This window comes from Eurypyga helias, unplaced genomic scaffold (genome assembly GCF_000690775.1).
Source record: "Eurypyga helias isolate BGI_N326 unplaced genomic scaffold, ASM69077v1 scaffold32220, whole genome shotgun sequence".
Lineage (NCBI taxonomy): Eukaryota > Metazoa > Chordata > Aves > Eurypygiformes > Eurypygidae > Eurypyga > Eurypyga helias.
In genome coordinates, this window is record NW_010225595.1 from 3,165 (window position 1) to 20,175 (window position 17,011).

General features: G+C 42.6%; 1 protein-coding gene across 1 annotated transcript in view; it reads right to left on the bottom strand.

Moving 5' to 3' along the window:
* Positions 1-16,986, bottom strand: part of LOC104508408 (sodium/hydrogen exchanger 2-like) — a gene marked incomplete at its 3' end in the record, with an annotated part of 18,112 nt that extends 1,126 nt beyond the window's left edge. The window contains exons 1-3 of the mRNA XM_010150030.1: positions 16,920-16,986; positions 11,182-11,645; positions 5,473-5,723 (exon numbers count right to left, since the gene is read on the bottom strand). Of these exons, the coding sequence (XP_010148332.1) occupies positions 5,473-5,723; positions 11,182-11,645; positions 16,920-16,986 (782 nt within the window). The remainder of the gene's footprint in view (positions 1-5,472; positions 5,724-11,181; positions 11,646-16,919) is intronic.
* Between the last annotated feature and the right edge of the window lie 25 nt (positions 16,987-17,011).

Here is a 17,011-nt window from a genome sequence, read left to right on the forward strand (position 1 = left end):
AATTATCAGGGTCAGGAAGATGTGTTATAAAATAGCTGTCACTCCTGGTTCTATTATTTAGGGCAAAAATGCCTTCTCTGATTTCCCAGTTAAAAACGTTACAAACACGCACGTATGGGTTCTCAATCAAACCATGTATACTAAGCCTAACCTAAGAGAGAGAGATGTCTGCTTATGCTGCCTTTCTGAATACAGCCCACGAGGACTTGTCCTATGGTTATTTATCCCGGTTCCACCAGGTTTTTAGTTATAGTTATTTGCCATCACAGAGGAGATCTCTTCCTACTGAAATCTTCACACTGCTCTCTCTCATGGAAGAGGACGGTAGGATTGCCAATCTCTCTTTGGAAAAAGCTGAAGATGACACTCTCACCTCTCATGGACATCCCACTGCAGAAAATCTGCTGAGCATGTCTTACCTCTAAGCCAAGAACCTCATCTCTGAACAACCCAAATGTCCCTGAATGTGAGTGTAAATGGAAAGGCAGGCTGAGGGAAAGCTCAGAAACAGCTCACTGACATTATGAACACACATTCCTAGGTTCTAGCCCCTGGCAGACTCTGAACATGTTTCTCCTAATTAATTAAAGTTAGTTTTGTCCAGAATTTTTCTCCTCTGCCATGGAGCCAACATGGCCTACTGCAGAGGACAGTGGCCAACAACTGAAACATAGCTGTAGATCTCTGACCTCACCAACACATGCACTGGAAGGGGGCACAGTGTACTTTACTGACCTCTGTCAAGTGGCACAGAACCTGAAGGCAAATTGGGGTGAATAAAACCCAGGGAAGAGGGTCTGAAGGCCAATGGGGCAGGTATTGGGGAGGGTTTGCTAGCAGAACAGTGCACCTAAACTGGCCTTCACCCTGCATTTTCATCCACCTACACTTGGTGATAAGAGAGGTGGATCTAGTTCACACAAAATAAAATGGCAACAACTAGCTCCAACCCTAAGCACACTCCAAGACTAAGAAGAAGGAAAGCTTGACTAAAACTATCCCAGACTCCCACCTACATTTGGTAGTGACATAATTGTCAGCTCTCTCCTCACTGTGACCTGATTTCACCATAAACTTGAGCAGAAAGATCCTCAGTGGCCCAAGAGTACCACGCTGTCTGGGAAGCAGAGCTCATCATGGCTACATGGGATCCACTGTGGAAGAAATTATGCAAACTCCATGAGCATGCAAGCTTCCTCCCTGCAACACTCAGGGGTTTCAGTAACATTTCTAGTTTGAGCATGTGGTTGGGACAACAGAGGTCCTGCATTTTAGCCAATGCAGACAGACCACCAATGCTCCTCACAGCTCTCCTCCTTGTTCTGATTTACAGCTACCCAGGCTGGAGACTTGCCATAGATTCCACAAAACATATGTGCCTGCATATCTCGGGAAAAAAGTGTGAGATGACCAGGCCCCTACAAAGATTCTGTCCTGACAAGGAGTGATGACTTGGCCGTGACATACACCAAAGCCTGGAAGCTGTCAAACATCCCCGGGGTCCTTCACTTTACACAGAATTCTGTTGACCAACCTATGTGCAAAAGGGTATCAGATCTACTTTGCACTTTCACCCTCCAGACCTCTCATATCCAGCGGCAAACGAGCTCTTCACAACCCACAGGCTGCACTGGCAGACCTACAAACATTTCAGGTTATGTCACGGGTCATGACAGCTCTCCTGTGCGTGCAGAGCTCATCTGTACAAGTATAACATGTCCAATGCATCCCGGCTACTCCCAGCACACTGCACACACAGTGTAGTTGGCAAGTGCAGGGGCAGCAAATGCAATACAGCCAGAACACCGTAGGCAGGCTGCAAAACAGCCATTGCCAGACCCACGGCTGTTTCAAAGCTGCAGCTTACTGCTCAATGCATTAGGGCTGTCAGATCTGCCTCAAAGACCCAACAAAATACTCGGTACTATTTATTACCCTCTTAAAATAAATAGTTTTCATGACTGCAGTCATTTAGGAAAGCCCTGCTGCTGGGGGAGTGGGGAAACTTGCTCTGGACACTGTTTTTGGATCCTGAGGTAATGGAGACACTGTAAATAGTAGACTGATAGGAATCTGCCACCAGATTAATCAGGATCTTTGCAAGCTGTAACTTAAAACACTACCATGCTTAACCACTAGAATTTAAAGGGACGACACATATATATATATATATATATATGTTATTTTCAGCCACATTTTGCATTCATTCAATTAGTGTCAACTAGCTGATGAGTTGGTTCACCAGTATAACAAATAGTGCTCTTTGTTACTCTTCAGGTAATACTGCACAGCTAATCACTGCTCACTTGATGAATCTGGTATCTATTCAGAGTACTTATCTACCTTAGAAAAAAACCTGTTCAAGCCTCCCTAATTTGAAAAGGATAGGGCAATATAGTGTTAGAATTTAATATAAAATCAATTTCTCCAAAAATGTGAGATTTTATGTACATTATTATAGTATGTTCTTCCCAAACTAAATCTTTACTGTCACCATAATGTAAGCAAAGGCTTACATGTGTTTTAGTTTACATTTCTCATCCACACATATTAATTCTAGCTTCCACTTCTGTGACCTGAGTTGCCTTGGTCAAGAAGGGGAGGGAAAAAACAGTTAATTGCAATTAACCTGAAACCTTCTGTGCTTCTGTAGAATAAAAGTCCTCCTGTACAAACAGTACGGTTTCTGTCATGACTGCAATAAACTAGGCCACTGGGTTCAATCCTCAAGTTTCCTTGACCTATTAAATTTACAGTAGTCTCAATGTGTGTTCTTCAGCCTGCTAATTCACTGTTGCAAAAAAAAAGAAACATATATTAATAGTTCTTCTGCTTCACAGCCTTTATGAGAAATTAGTGAGCAGAAAATGTAGCATTATAATTAGAATGGAACCAAGCAAATAAAGTTCAGATTCACATCTATGTGTTTTACAGCAGTGCTACTGATTCAAGCCCGGCTCTAATTACAGCAAAAGCTCTTCCCTCTCTGGAGGGGACTTTCTCACTGCAGCTCACCAGGACGTGGTTCAGCCCCTTCGCTGTTCCAGCTGGCTAACCTGCTGCAGGGGTTGTAGACAGATGTTTCAAGAATCATTTGTCCCCAGGACGAGTACACAGACTTACCAGAAGCGGGACAAGCATCTTTCATTCCCCTCTACTCCTCTGCCAGTGAATTGTTGCTCACATAGAAATGAGGCACTCTGTGTATGTACCTTATTTGATAACGCTGTGCGTTCCTGCGCGTCCTCCGCCTAAACTATGGTACAGCACGTAACCACAAGGTCTCACTGAGTATCTTTCAGAACTCGGTTATGAAGGAAGTGGGAATCAATAGTTTAACAGACTCAAGTGGATACGAGTGAAAAATGGGAGATTGGGCAATTATTCCCTATAGGCTGAACTATAAATGGCCACAGAAGCATATAACGAACAAACAAGCTGGGCTGTAAGGGAGACTCCAAGGTCATTTGGTCCAACTCCGTGCTCAAAGGAGGGCTGGCTTTGCTAAGTCAGACCCAGGCAATCCTGCCGTGAGTCGTTTGCCACAGGAAACAACAGGAAACTCAATACCCGGGCATGTCACGCTGTGACACAGAGCAAAGTACTCTCTGCAGCTCAAAGCCGAGCAAAGTGTGAAAAGCACGGGATAGATTTACTCCAAGGGGATGTGCTGGGAGGGGGCATGCTTCACATCTCATGACAGCTGAGATGCTACAGGGCCTTTCCCTCTCACCCCCTGGGTGTTACTGACGTAGGCAGCTCCCTTAGCTGGTACAAAATATGTTTAGTCAAAACACATACAGGACATTTTAATTTTCTGTTGCACCGTTGGAGGGAAAAAATACTTGATGCATCCCCCACTGTTTTGCACCCACGCAGGGACCACTCTTACAAATGAAAAGGAACAGGTCATTAGTGCCATGGGAAGCACCGGGCTGCCGGTGGCAGGCACTGGCATGTGGTGGGTCCGCTGAGCCACCAGCAGACCCAATGTGCCCTTTCCGCAGCATCCTGGATGCTGCAGTCCAAATTAGTATTTTCATGCATACTGCTACAATTTTTTCCATGTACAGTTCAGCCACACGTCTTTGGTTTAGAAGCCCTTTAAGTATTTGATCATAGGATGTCAAGGGCATTTGACTTAAGAAGTGGAGGAAACTAGAAACCACACAAACACTATGAATAGAAGCTAGGGCAAGAGATGGCACGTTTATGAACTCGGTCAAAGTGGATGCATATGTTGCTTTATTTAGGCCCATATCAGAGAAAGAAACCCATGCAATCTTAAGCTCTTTACTTATATTAAAGTACTAACCTCTCCCGTTTCATGGCATATTTCTATTTTTATGCTACTGAACTCATCAGCTGTAAGTTTCCATGTAAACTGCTCCCCAGCTCCGGAAAACCTTATACTGGCACGGCTATGATATCAAACCTATCTTCACTTTCCTAAAAGATAATCATCAGATGAGGTATTATCAAGTATTACTGATACTCTGAAGTAACAACTGAGCTTTCATAAAAAGCTATATTCCTAATACCTGAATGACTCATATTTGCCCCTAGAACAATAAAAAGTCACTAAAGAAGGTTGGCTTTTAAAAATATATTTGGAACCAGAGCAAACCGTTTATCAAGTGTCATAAAGGCTCTTTCTAAAGTTGAGGTTGTTACAGTATAAACAGCATCAAGCAGGAGGCTGTTCTCTGTCTCTACTGAAGCCCAGGAGTGAAAAACCAGGAGTAAAAATATTTTTATCTGTTGGAATTGGGAAGAACAATATTATTTTATACATAATATAAACATTATAACACACAGGCACATGTATCGAGATACTAAACTAGATACTGCAAATACCTATCCACAGGACTAGATACTGCAAATTTTACATTCACCCAATCCTAACTGTGCTCTTAATGCAACAGGAGTTTGCCTTAATGATATATACATTGTCTTCATTGAATGGTACTTACTGGCTGCTCACGTGACTAAGCGAAGACGTAGTTTCACAAATTACTGGCATCGGAAGTGAAGCCACTTCATGAAGTTCCCGGCTACCACTCCCACTCCCTCCCCATCACCACTGCCCCCACATCACTCTGGGCCACTGCTTAGCCATGCCCTTATGACTAGTTTTAGGGTCACATGAGGACACAGGCCACCAAACTGATCTGGGTTAAAAATAAACCCACCAAAAATACAAGGGATTATTTTTAACTTGGTACATTTCAAAGATATGGTTTATGGTGTGACGCCACGAACAGCTTTAGTGACACAGCTGGTGTGGTGGCAAGCCGAAAGAAAGGGATGGAAAGAAGCAGGAGGGGAGAGGCCGGAAATCCTCAAGCCACCATCGCTGCCATGCACAGTGGAACGGTGCCATATGGCAAAGTTTGCAAAATCTGGTCCACTCTGCAATTTCCTCCGGCATTCTTACTGGGTGCTATTATTACTGAAGGTTGGGGTACTTACGCCATGATGCCCGAGAGATGAAACATTTCAGCTGTTATGTATGACAAGTAACTGTACAGGAAGACAAAGAGTGGCTCAATCACTCGGATTTTATGGGTGAAACGGGTGGTAAAGGCTGCTACAAATCCCAAAAGGATTCCAATCAATACTCCACCGATCCCCACTATAAAGAAGTTAGCAATCCCAGCGAATATGTCAATAACCTTAATTGTGCGCATCTGGCAGAAAGACTTGAACAAATTGTACAGGACCTATGAGGAAAAAAAAAGCACATTATGTTTCTGAACTGTTCTTAACTTCCCTTCATGTCATTTATATTTCTCTGCTTCAACACTGAACTTTGAATTTCTCTATCTACCTTGAACTCACTTTTGAGACATGCTGTTGTTTGTCTCTGGCATATTACCTGTCATCCATAAATATCAGGGAGATATACACAGAAGGGTAAATATAATTATTCACATTTTTGCAAATGGGACTGGTTTCTTACCCCATGCCACTGAGTCTGTGCCAGGAGCACAGACCTATCTAGTCTTTCTTTAAATTAATTTCTTTGCAAAGCTTCTAATTTTTTCACAAATGGCCATTTCAGATTTTCCCCAGAATCAAAGAAATAAGGAGGAGAAAAAAACCACAGTTCTATAATCAATGAAAAAACAAGTTATTTTCAAATGTGTTTGATTTACATAAGACACCAAGAGCTGCAGTACTGAATTAGACCACAAATCCTTCTGGCGTGGGGTGGAGGGGGAGAGGAGACGGACAGTGACCACCCCAAGGACTACAAGAAACCGGGCATCCATGGAGTGCTCTTTCTCTGACAGATTAACCCTTAAGAACCCAATGGTTTAAAGCCACCTCAAACTTTATCTAATTTCTAGAGATTTGGATTTAATCCCCATTAAATACATGGTAAATACATTACATACATTAAATAAATTACATACATGGTACCTGTTACCATGTACTTGCTTTGTTTAATTTTCGAAGAGTTTGTAACCATTGTCCAAAATAAACTGGTCAATAGGATTATCATATTTTCTTAGCCAGAGAGCCTTTTTCTTTTACACAGGAAACAGAACAATGTAAACATCACATTTCTGTAATATCCAGCGTTTTTGTTACTACAAAACAGACAACAAGGAAATCAGCTGCTCTTAAAGAAACCTTAAAGGGTCTTCCCATTTGCAGACTTACTTGGGAGATTTAAGCCTTGTCTGGCGCTGCACGTATGCCTCCATCCACGCGATACCATGATGGCTACATCCCCTTGTACAGACCTACGCTCAGTCGTAGGCACCTACTCCTACCATGTAAAGAATCTAAGCCAGAAATGAAAAGTGGGTTCACAGGCTAAGCCCCCTTGGTCATGGCAAACACCTGACTAGTCATCTTGGACAGTCTGCAGGAACTGAACCTCCACTTTATTTCTAGAGTTCTCAGTAAACCAAACAGGTTTCTCTATCAGAAATGGTATTTGAGAGAACGTTTTATCAGTACTTGCACTGTGCCAACAATGTAGGTGTTTGAACAGTGACTGGGAGTGATTTGTCATGTTCACAGTTTTGTTCTCTCGTACATGACAGAAAGTTGTACAGCTCTTCTTGGCCAAAATTTGGTAAGTCTTACAGAAGTAAAAGTTCTCACTATAGACTAATGCAAAGGCACAGCCTATTATGAGTCCTTTGGGCTAACTGAAAGGAAATAACTGAAAAAGAAAAAATATATCCCAGAGCAAGCATGAAAAAAAGAAGGTTAAATCAAACCCAGCCTGGCCACCAGTGATTTCCAATCTTCATTACAAACCAACAAGCAGGGCAAGAGCTGGAACATGAACTATTTATTTGATAGGAATGATGCCCTCAGGATATGTCCACCTGGGGCAAGCGTCCTTTTCCACTTGGGCAAACCCCTTCATCTTGCTGCTCTGAGGCAGATTCCCAGCTTTTTTGCCCTGTTCCTTGTTACTATGTCCTGTGCAGGACAGGAAAGTAATGTAATAGGTTCCATTGGTTTTCAACCTGTTTTGATTTGCAACCTCATGGATTTGCATGAAGAGCAGTATACCAACAGTAAGCTTACTGACAGTAGGTGTGCCTTTGTTGGTCACTTTACAAGGACTCCTCAGTTCAGACTCCCAACAGTCTCCATGAATCACAGGATGAAGGAAAAGCACTGTTGATTTGTGCTGTTTGCAATGAGAGAGGTCACTCTCATTGCAAGTCACTTCTTCAAATTTGGGACTACCCCAGAGTTGTGTTATTCTTCAAGACATCTATAGAATTTGACCTGGCAGAATATTCCCTTGATATGTGTTAGGAAAGATGATTATTTTCTTTAATTGGAGTTTTAAATAGCCTTTTTTGTATTTTAAACAGTAACTATACACATACCTATATAAGGCAAGTCTCTAAATAAGGCCACTGAGAACTGCTTGTAAAGAACCATTTAATTCTGATCTACTCAAGCAATAGCCTTTCCCTAACATCACCTCATCCTCATGGGCAAGTATTCACTCTGTAAACAGAATGGAGCCTGTTTTTTCCACATACAGACACCCTCATAAATCTCAATCTGTTGCTGTAAATTATCTGAAAGACGAAAAGCAACGCTCTCCTTTGTATCTCGGATCAAAACCAGACCGCCGCGGTAGAAGCAGCAGCTAGGACTATGGAATGTCATGAACACGAATTTAATCTCGTTCCTATTGTTCTTTATTTACATTGCTGTAAGTGAGGTCAAAATCAGGTTCACTTCACTTATACTCTACAGCAGTTCAGTTTTACAGCTCTTTCTCAGGTTTCAGGTGAGTTAACATCAACTCTGGTCATATTCTGTAGTGTGTTTGGTATGGGAACGGGTTTTTTTCAAGTTCAAGATTTCCTTTTACTCAGTAACCTTCAGCTGAACTCGCTGAATGCTACATCAAGGAATATTAGTCAGCAATCACATTTTAGTCTTATTTCAGAGTATCTCTGCTCTTCCTAGACACTAATGGCTTATTCGCATCAGCTCTCACTTATTAGTTTTTAATCCTGAAATTATTTTAAAGCACTCTAAAATAATGTTTTCAGTAGAGGCGGAACACAGAGCACTGCTGTAATGTTTTCTAACATGGGAATAATATTATGAGAATGGCACTGTCTCCTTCTTTGTGATTTTAATCTCCAAATTGGAATTTGAACTCAACTTCAACTGTGATCTTGTCATTTAATATCACTGTGCTAGTTACCACTGACCCAGTCCTTTTGGTAAAGAACCAACAAGAAGCCAGCTGACAAACATTGTTCTCAGCCACTGCCAAGCTCCAAAATTCCATCAGTGGAAGAAAAGGACCATCCAAATGCACAGGCATATCGCAACAACTATCAAGCATGAAAGACCACCTGAGAAACATGACAGAGCTGAGATTCCTGAGAAAGCACACCTTGCTTTGTATCTAAAACAAAGGTGTGGTAGCACACTTTCTGAAAAGGGAAAGCATAATGGCACTGCTATCCTAACAAAAGCTTTTATTAGGAGCAGCCAGGCAGTGCAAGTGGGATAGCAGGAAGAAGGGCTTAAAGTATTTAGATAGCCTGTTAACTAGAGCCACATGGTTCTGTATTGCCCACCTGTATTTTTTGATACTACAGTGGCCATAGGAATTAGGCAGCTTCTGCAGATGGCCAGCCTGCCTCCGGCTCCTCTCCTGCTTTGTTCCTGTATCCTACCGTAGGTACCTTCCAGGGTTGGTGAGACTCCAGGGCTTCAGCAGTTGAAAGCTGGCAGGGACTGAGCTCTGCCTACTAGCTGGTTTTATCTTCCTGCTAGCTGGTTTTATCAGCTCTCCGGGTGACACCAGGACAGAGGAAGAGATCGTATTTACAAAACACCTGGTTTTATCTTCCTGCTAGCTGGTTTTATCAGCTCTCCCGGTGACACCAGAAGGACAGAGGAAGAGATCGTATTTACAAAACACAGTCTCCTTCGAGCAGATAGCAGTGTAACCCACCGCTGTGGGCAGGGGAGGTGAGGTCCTCTAAGGACACCCCACGGGGGATCTGTGGTACGGCCTGGGTCACGTTTTGAGTACAGTCACATGATTTCAGGTGTGCAAAATCATAACAAGGATCCATTAGCAGACCAATCCTTAGCATGTGGAAACCACTTCATCTCCTGCCAAGTGCTACCTTTAAGTGATAGCTGGGAAGTAAGATGGAAGGTACTCTAAATTCCTTTCGCTCCCTCATGAATATATGTATGGCCAGTGCATATCCTGGACTCCTCAGAATACCTCTCTCTTCATTAGGGCACCTGGACAGGCATGCTGTGAGGAAGGACTCCCTCCAAAGAAGGCAAAAATGATGCCTACAGGAAATCCATGCATCACAGTTATTAAGTTGCCATGCCAGCACCTGTAAAAATGATAGGTTGGAGTAATTTGCCACTGCACAATGGCACGCACGAATACTTCCATCATCAGGATGCAGTGTTTTCTTACCAAATCTTGCTGGATTAACTGTTGTTCCAGTGGAAAGGTGATTTTGCAATTGGAGAAAGTGATTTTGGTTAGAAAAACACACCCCCCAAAAAAAAAAAAGGGGTTTAGTTTACATTAATATGAGACCTTTTTACCTCAGGAAAACTTACATGAAAGTGTCAGCGGTTTCAGCTGTAAGCTAATGAGAAAAGCTAGGCTTTAAGAAAAGCAAGCCCATATGAGAGCATGAAATTCAGCTGGCTGGATAGCGACAGAATCAGGCAAAGCATGAAGTGTAGGTGAAAAAAAAAAAATGAACAGTACTCCGTAGACACAGAAGAAATTATTGGTACCAAGGCCCAAATTAAATGGTGAGATATACATATGTTGAGCGGGTAAGGCAAAGTCCCAGAAAAGAGGAAAACTGAAGGACAATTCTGCATAAAATAGGACAGGAATAAGAAGCCAGTGACAGAGACAGGGAAGGTGCAGACCTAACTCATGAATCTTTCTGATCCTTCTGACATGAAAAACTGAACCTCCATGTCTCAGAAAATAGAGAGCATGCTAGGACATTGCTGGCACCGGCAGGATTTCAATTAAGGCATGGATAAATGGGAGTAGTGTCCAGACGTGGTGTCATCGGGTACAAACAAGGGGCATTGGGGGTGTTAACGGAATTTGCAGATTGCTGTCCCCAGGTGTGCATCACAAAACCAGTTCAGCTAGTTAATGATTAGAAATTACTGCCTCCAGATGGCTGTCCTATCTCATCTGTAGCCTGGGAGAAGTACATCGGTGGTCCTGGTGCCGCTGCAGCTGGACGGGCACATGCAAAAGGCCAGCATCCACTGGGTCCTGTGCCTTCTCAATGATTTGCCCATTCTCCCTGTGAATGTGCTGGGACACCCCGCACCAGTGCTTTTCCCTCTCCTGTCCTACAACATTTCTGAAGATGAGGAAAACCTCCAGTTCCAGATTACAGAAGTAACAGAATTCAAAGATACAGAAACTAAAGACACCAGGTAGCAAAATCTCGAGCTAATACACTACCATTACACATTATGCTGGTGTGGTAAGACTACTGTAGTTTCTAAATCTAACATTTAGAGAATTACATCAACACATTATCACTCCTTGACTTCCATCTATTAGCAGACTGTAATAACCAGATACCAAGAGATATAATGGAGTGGCACGCCAAAATTTATCGTTTTTATCAACGAATCATTTATCAAGTAACTTACCACAGTTATAGCATCATTCAGCAAAGACTCTCCAAACACCAGGATGTAAAGCTGCTCATTGACATGAATGTTTTCAAAAACAGCCAATACCGCCACAGGATCCACAGCTGAGATGAGGCTGCCAAAGAGCAAATTCTGCAGCAATGTGATATCAGTCAAACCAAACGCACTGATCTGGCAAATTCCGTAAAGTGAAATTCCAATGCCGATGGCGTTCCAGAGCGTGCCCACCACGGCATACCAGAATATGGTACCAAAGTTCTCAAAGAAAAGACGAGTTGGCATAAAATATCCAGCATCGAGTACAATGGGTGGTAAGAGATACAAGAAAAAAACATCACTGTTCATTACAGGTGGGGACTTCTCCTCTGCTCCAAAAATAATCCCTCCAAGAAGCAATCCAACCAGAATGAGGAGACAGCTTTCAGGTACTATTGAGGGCAACTTGTGATAGAGATGAAAGCCTTCAAAGGAAATTCAAACACAAGAAAGTAAAATGGTTATTTGTACAGAACCCAAAAGATTATTCTGGATTCTGTTATCTTAGTTTCTATAGTAATCAAACAGCAATCGCAGGGCAATTTCATTTTCCTTGCAAAGACTGAACTGGACCACCCCAACAGGTCAAGGCAAATTTGTCAGCTAGGGTAGTTAATGCAATCAAGTTGGTGGAGAGTCAATTTAATAGCTAAACATTCCAGTTAATAGCTAGGAGCAACTGTGTGCAAGGTTTCTGTTTGTGAAAGCATGGGGATTTTCATAATGTGGAATCCTCCAGAAACACAACCCAAACACTTTTCTAGGGCAAATTACATCTAGAGAGAGAAGAAAACAAACTTATCAACCACCCCTTCCTCCATGCGCAGCTTCACAAGTGAGTTTAAGGAGTACATTCATTTCATTTTTAGAAGTTTTTTAGTCTCAAAGCGAGGGAGGGGAACTAGCACATGTGACCTGCACCCAGTCACCCATGGTCACTTCCTCAGCTACCATGAGCTAGCATTTACAGACACATTATTATTCAATTTTAGTAGAACCTCCAAATTCATTTCACAATAACCATCATGTTTTCCATAAAGTGCCAATAAATTGCAGCTTGTGTTATTATGCTCATTCTTCTATATTATAGGAACTGCAGTAGTGTCAGGAGCCTCTCATCAAGAGCTGTGCAGAGTACTGAAAAAAATGAATAAAAAGTTTCTGAATGAGGACTTAATGGTTGAAGGTTCCTTAGCCCACTAAAAGTCTCCAAGCCATGCAGGTTTGACTTAAAGATTCCCATTATTTGCATAAATTGACTGTTCTAAGGATAATCTTGGTAATGAATGGGAAAAGTTTTGAAGGAACTTACTCTGGCCAATCTAATGGAACAATCAACCTTATGAACCAAGGTCACATTCCAGGTCCTGGTGATGCCAATCTTTTCCAGGCTCCTCCTTATCTATATTTGGTCCACATAATTACATAGAAAACTATCCACACCCACAAGATCCCACAATTCCTGCCTAACTAAAAAGCATTTAAATTATTTTAAATGAGAGCTGCACAGAAACACTGGGTGTGGTAATAACGGGCGTCTATTTCAGTAAAACTATTTCAGTAAAAATCACACCTGTAGTCGAAACAGTTAAACTAGTGCAAGCAGTTCACATCCTGTTTCCCAATTTCAGGTTTCTGTATCTAATAATACCTACTTGGTTAATTCTCCTTTCATTATAGATTTTTTTTCCTGGTCAAAGAAAGCCTGAACTTATAATTAGAAAAAACAAATGGTAAAGAAAGACCAAGGGAAAAGAAATACATATTAAAGCTATTTTTTAAAGTAAGCAGCTCAAGCTACATGGTTGGGTATTTTTTTCCTTTCTGGATTAACACAGACTGCTTTTTAATATTTAGAAACACAGTCTATGTGACTTGTTAGAAGGACCACCAAATTCACTGTCATTCCTCAAAACCAGAATCACCAATATCCAACATTGGCAGAACAGGTAATGAACCTGGAAATACAAGAATTTGCGGCTGGAGACTTGACTCTTCACCTTTCAGCCACTTCCACAGGAACATTTTATGGTTTGTCTTAGTTTCTGCAGTGGCAGGATGCCAAAATTTCCCATGCCGTGACTGAAGTTTCCCCTAAGTAGATCTTGCTAATGGAAAAGTTTTTTTAAGCCCTTCAAAAGTATCTTAAATCATTACCTCAATAAAATGGAAGAGGAGGGAATTTTTGTAAATGCAGCTTTTAATGCAAACAAAAAATACCCCAACCAGTTGTAATACAATGGCAATGAAATGCCTACTGTAAATATAAAAATCTTTTTCTTCTTTACAAGTCACTCTTTGCAAATATAAAAATCTTTTTCTTTTCTTCTTTACAAGTCACTCTTTGGAACATTCATACCTTCTCAGAGGTTTTAGGACTCCACCTCATCCTTAAAGGTAATGGAAAGGCTGCTGCTAAGGTAAAATGTGCTTTTTATCCATGTAAACAACATCAAAACTCCTAGAAGGCTGCCTGTCTCCATGAAAGGCATGCAAAGCTGATCAGGAGGGGCTGTGGTTCCCCATTTAAAGGCAGAGAGCTAGGATTTAGGATCCAGTGCATATCAATTCAGGTGCAGGCACTCTGCAGGATGAGGGAGCCCTTCCCTGCTCTGACGGATCCACAGCCACATGGTAAGGAGTGCCCTGGGAGCAGATCCCCTGCCGTACATGAATACTCAGACTTTTATGCTGAACCCAGGACCACAGTCACTTTCTCCTCCTCCGACCCTTTTCTTGGGATCCTGACTATGCAGTGACCCAATTCCAACAGCATGGGAGATGTTTCCCTTCAGGCCATTGGGCAGGACACTTGCCCAAAATGCAAGTTCAGTATTCTCCAAGCTGAAAGTCCTTAGAGTCCTGTTTCCTGCTTCTTGGGTGAAAGCCAGTGCACTCTGATGCTGGAAATGCCACTAAGATGTGTACTTCTGATTATACCTGAGTTTTCCAAGGGCTCTCTGAACAGTTCAACCTTTTTTTAGAAGTCTTGGAAGGACATCACCTCACTTCCCATAAGAAGCACTTCTAATCGTGCATTTGTGACTAAACATAAAGGTATTGGGAATCTGAATCAGTTAGACAAAATTTTGTAGGTTTAGCAGCATAAGGATTAAGCAAAACTGCGAGCTAAGTAGACTAGTCTCACTGCCTAGAGACAGCAGCATACAGTGCACCAGGTCCTACCTAGTACAGAGCCCATCAGTATGTTAGTAACACACCTTCTATACAGCATCACCACATAAGGTAATAAAAAAGTAGCAATAGCCAGAAAATAACAATTCTGTTTAAGGCAATTTCTTAGATTTCAAAATGTGCCCTTGCACTGTGCTGGAATAAAAAGCATCACATTACTAATGTCTTTGTCAAAATGTACCTTGGTTCAAGTTCTAGTGGAAGGTGTCCCTGCCCATGGCAGGGGGGTTGGAACTAGATGGTCTTTAAGGTCCCTTCCAACCCAAACCAGTCTGTGATTCTATGATTCTGCTTGGCAACCTCAGGTTTTCCTTTCTCACTGCTGTCTCTTTTGCTCTCTCTACACCTAGCCTACGATGACATGATCACAGCCAGGATCTGAGAAACCTTTCAGATAAATCCCCTATAAAAATCAGCAAGCGCTAGAACGTTTCAGCTCCAGTGAAAATGCACTCCTGCAAAAACACACTTGTTCAAAAATGCTCCGGTTGGGTGATAAGCAGGTGCTGCAATAGTTTTCCTTGGGATCCTTCACACACTGTGAGAGCTGTTAGTAAAACACAACCCTATCTTCTGAGCTCCTTGCAGCTCAAAAGACCTTAGGGCTCCCTTCATAAAGGTTTGCCACTCGGCAGCGCCAAGCGTAAGCATTCAGCGCCTAGCCCCAGAAAGGAATTTGCGATGCCAGATTAAGCACCGAAGTTTCCTGGGCAGTGCGTTGAGTCTAGAGGTGGATTTCAAGCTGCTTGGCATGACAGGAGCGAGATGCCTACGCTGCTGAGGAGAGGAATGCACTGGAGAGCCTTCTCTCTCACAGGGCCACTCTTCGGGCTACAGGCAGTGAGAAGGGTTGGAAAACCCCTCTCCATCCCATCCCTGGGCTACCTTCAATACAAAAGAATGCAGAAAGGAGTGGAAAATCGACGCTGCGGGAATGTGACTTAGGAACGATGGGAGCCAGTCCTGGGAAGGTTTACCTGATGCACTCTCTGGATAAGGAAGGCCAGAAGGAGCTCCAGGAGCAAGAACTGGATGTTCCTAATTCCAGTCCCGGAGTCAGGGCTCCTGCAGATAGGTGTGGTGAAGCTGAGCACAGCCACACCTAGGGCCCCTCCTGGATCCGTCCCTCATTGCTCAGCACACGCACGCTTCTAGCAGCAGAGGTAATGGCCTAGATTAGCCACGCTAGCTTTCGTTTGGTGTAACTGAAGGGGCTTACAAAGTATATGCATTTTTTCCTCATCTACACTGTTTGCTTTTGTACTGTTCTGCAGTCAGCTTGGAAAATTAGTCGTCACTTTTTTTTTCTTCCACTTTTTAGATGCCTATGCACTAGCAAAATATCACGATAGTGAGAATGTACAGTCCTATGGAAAGTATATATTGTTGTGTACATATGTCTCTTTATATGTTTCAAATGGCTTCCCTGTAATCTTTCATAAAACAGAGACTTTTTCACTAGTCTTAGCGTATTCAAGAGTTCCTGCTTATCTCAACTCAGAAGCCTGAGCAATTTTACAATACTCAACTGGCTGAGATCAGTTCTTTAACAAACTCTGTATTTTCTGGCTATTACAGTTTACTATATACTTGTGTATCATGTTTGAACCTCGTCCGGATTCTGCAAACACCTAAATACACACTCAAGACTAAGCACACATCTTTAATGTATTAAGATACATACGTCCTTAACGGATGTGGCATACAATACTTCCGCAGAAAGCAATGAAGCCACAGCCAGTTGCTTACGCAGAGGATCAGGCCCCCAACTACAACACCAGGTGAGTACCAATGTTGGGGTTTGCAGAATCCTAATTACCTGACCCCTAACCAGAATGGGATACAGTCTATTTAAAGGTCCCAAGCAGAAGTTAAAAGTTTTATCAAAATGAGTATGATCATAGTTTTTACTGAAATCTGAGCTACAAAATCAAGACTTCTGAATCAAACAAGTGGAGCATGAATAAATCTTTTTGTTGTTGTTGCTCCCATGGCGTTCTTCTTTACATCAAGATTATCTTCTAGTTAAGATACAAAGTTTATCATTTGCAGAGATTTAGTGGTTTTTAAATCGCTCTCCGATACACCTTTACTCGCCATTCTTGAGATTATTATACTTACTAATTTTTCTCTTTGGGACACAGAAAGTCAATTTAAAACTTTATTATATATATAGGTACGCTGCGCAGAACACCATGAAACTATGCAATACAAATATTTTCCACATGAGGGAAGAGGTGGCCTTTCTTACTCATTCAGTGCTGTCTTTTTCGTCTTTCTCGGGACCTAAGTGAATGGTAGGAAAGTACAAAGAGGCTCCGGCTTACTCTGCCCTCATAAATATTTGCTTTCCATCGATCGGTTGTTCTGTTCTGAAACTGTCACGATGTGCGGCGTGGTTTTAAGAAGGCAGCGCTCGGACGACAGCAGGGAGATCAGGGACCAGCCAGTCGCGCCCCGGGTGAACGCCGGGGTTTACGGAACCCGCTGCCCGGGGTTTGCGCCTTGCCGCTGCGGGCTGGAGGCGATGGCTCTCCCCGGCCGCTCCGCTCCTAACCGGGACAGCCCCATCTCCCGCCAGCCAGATCGCGCCCGG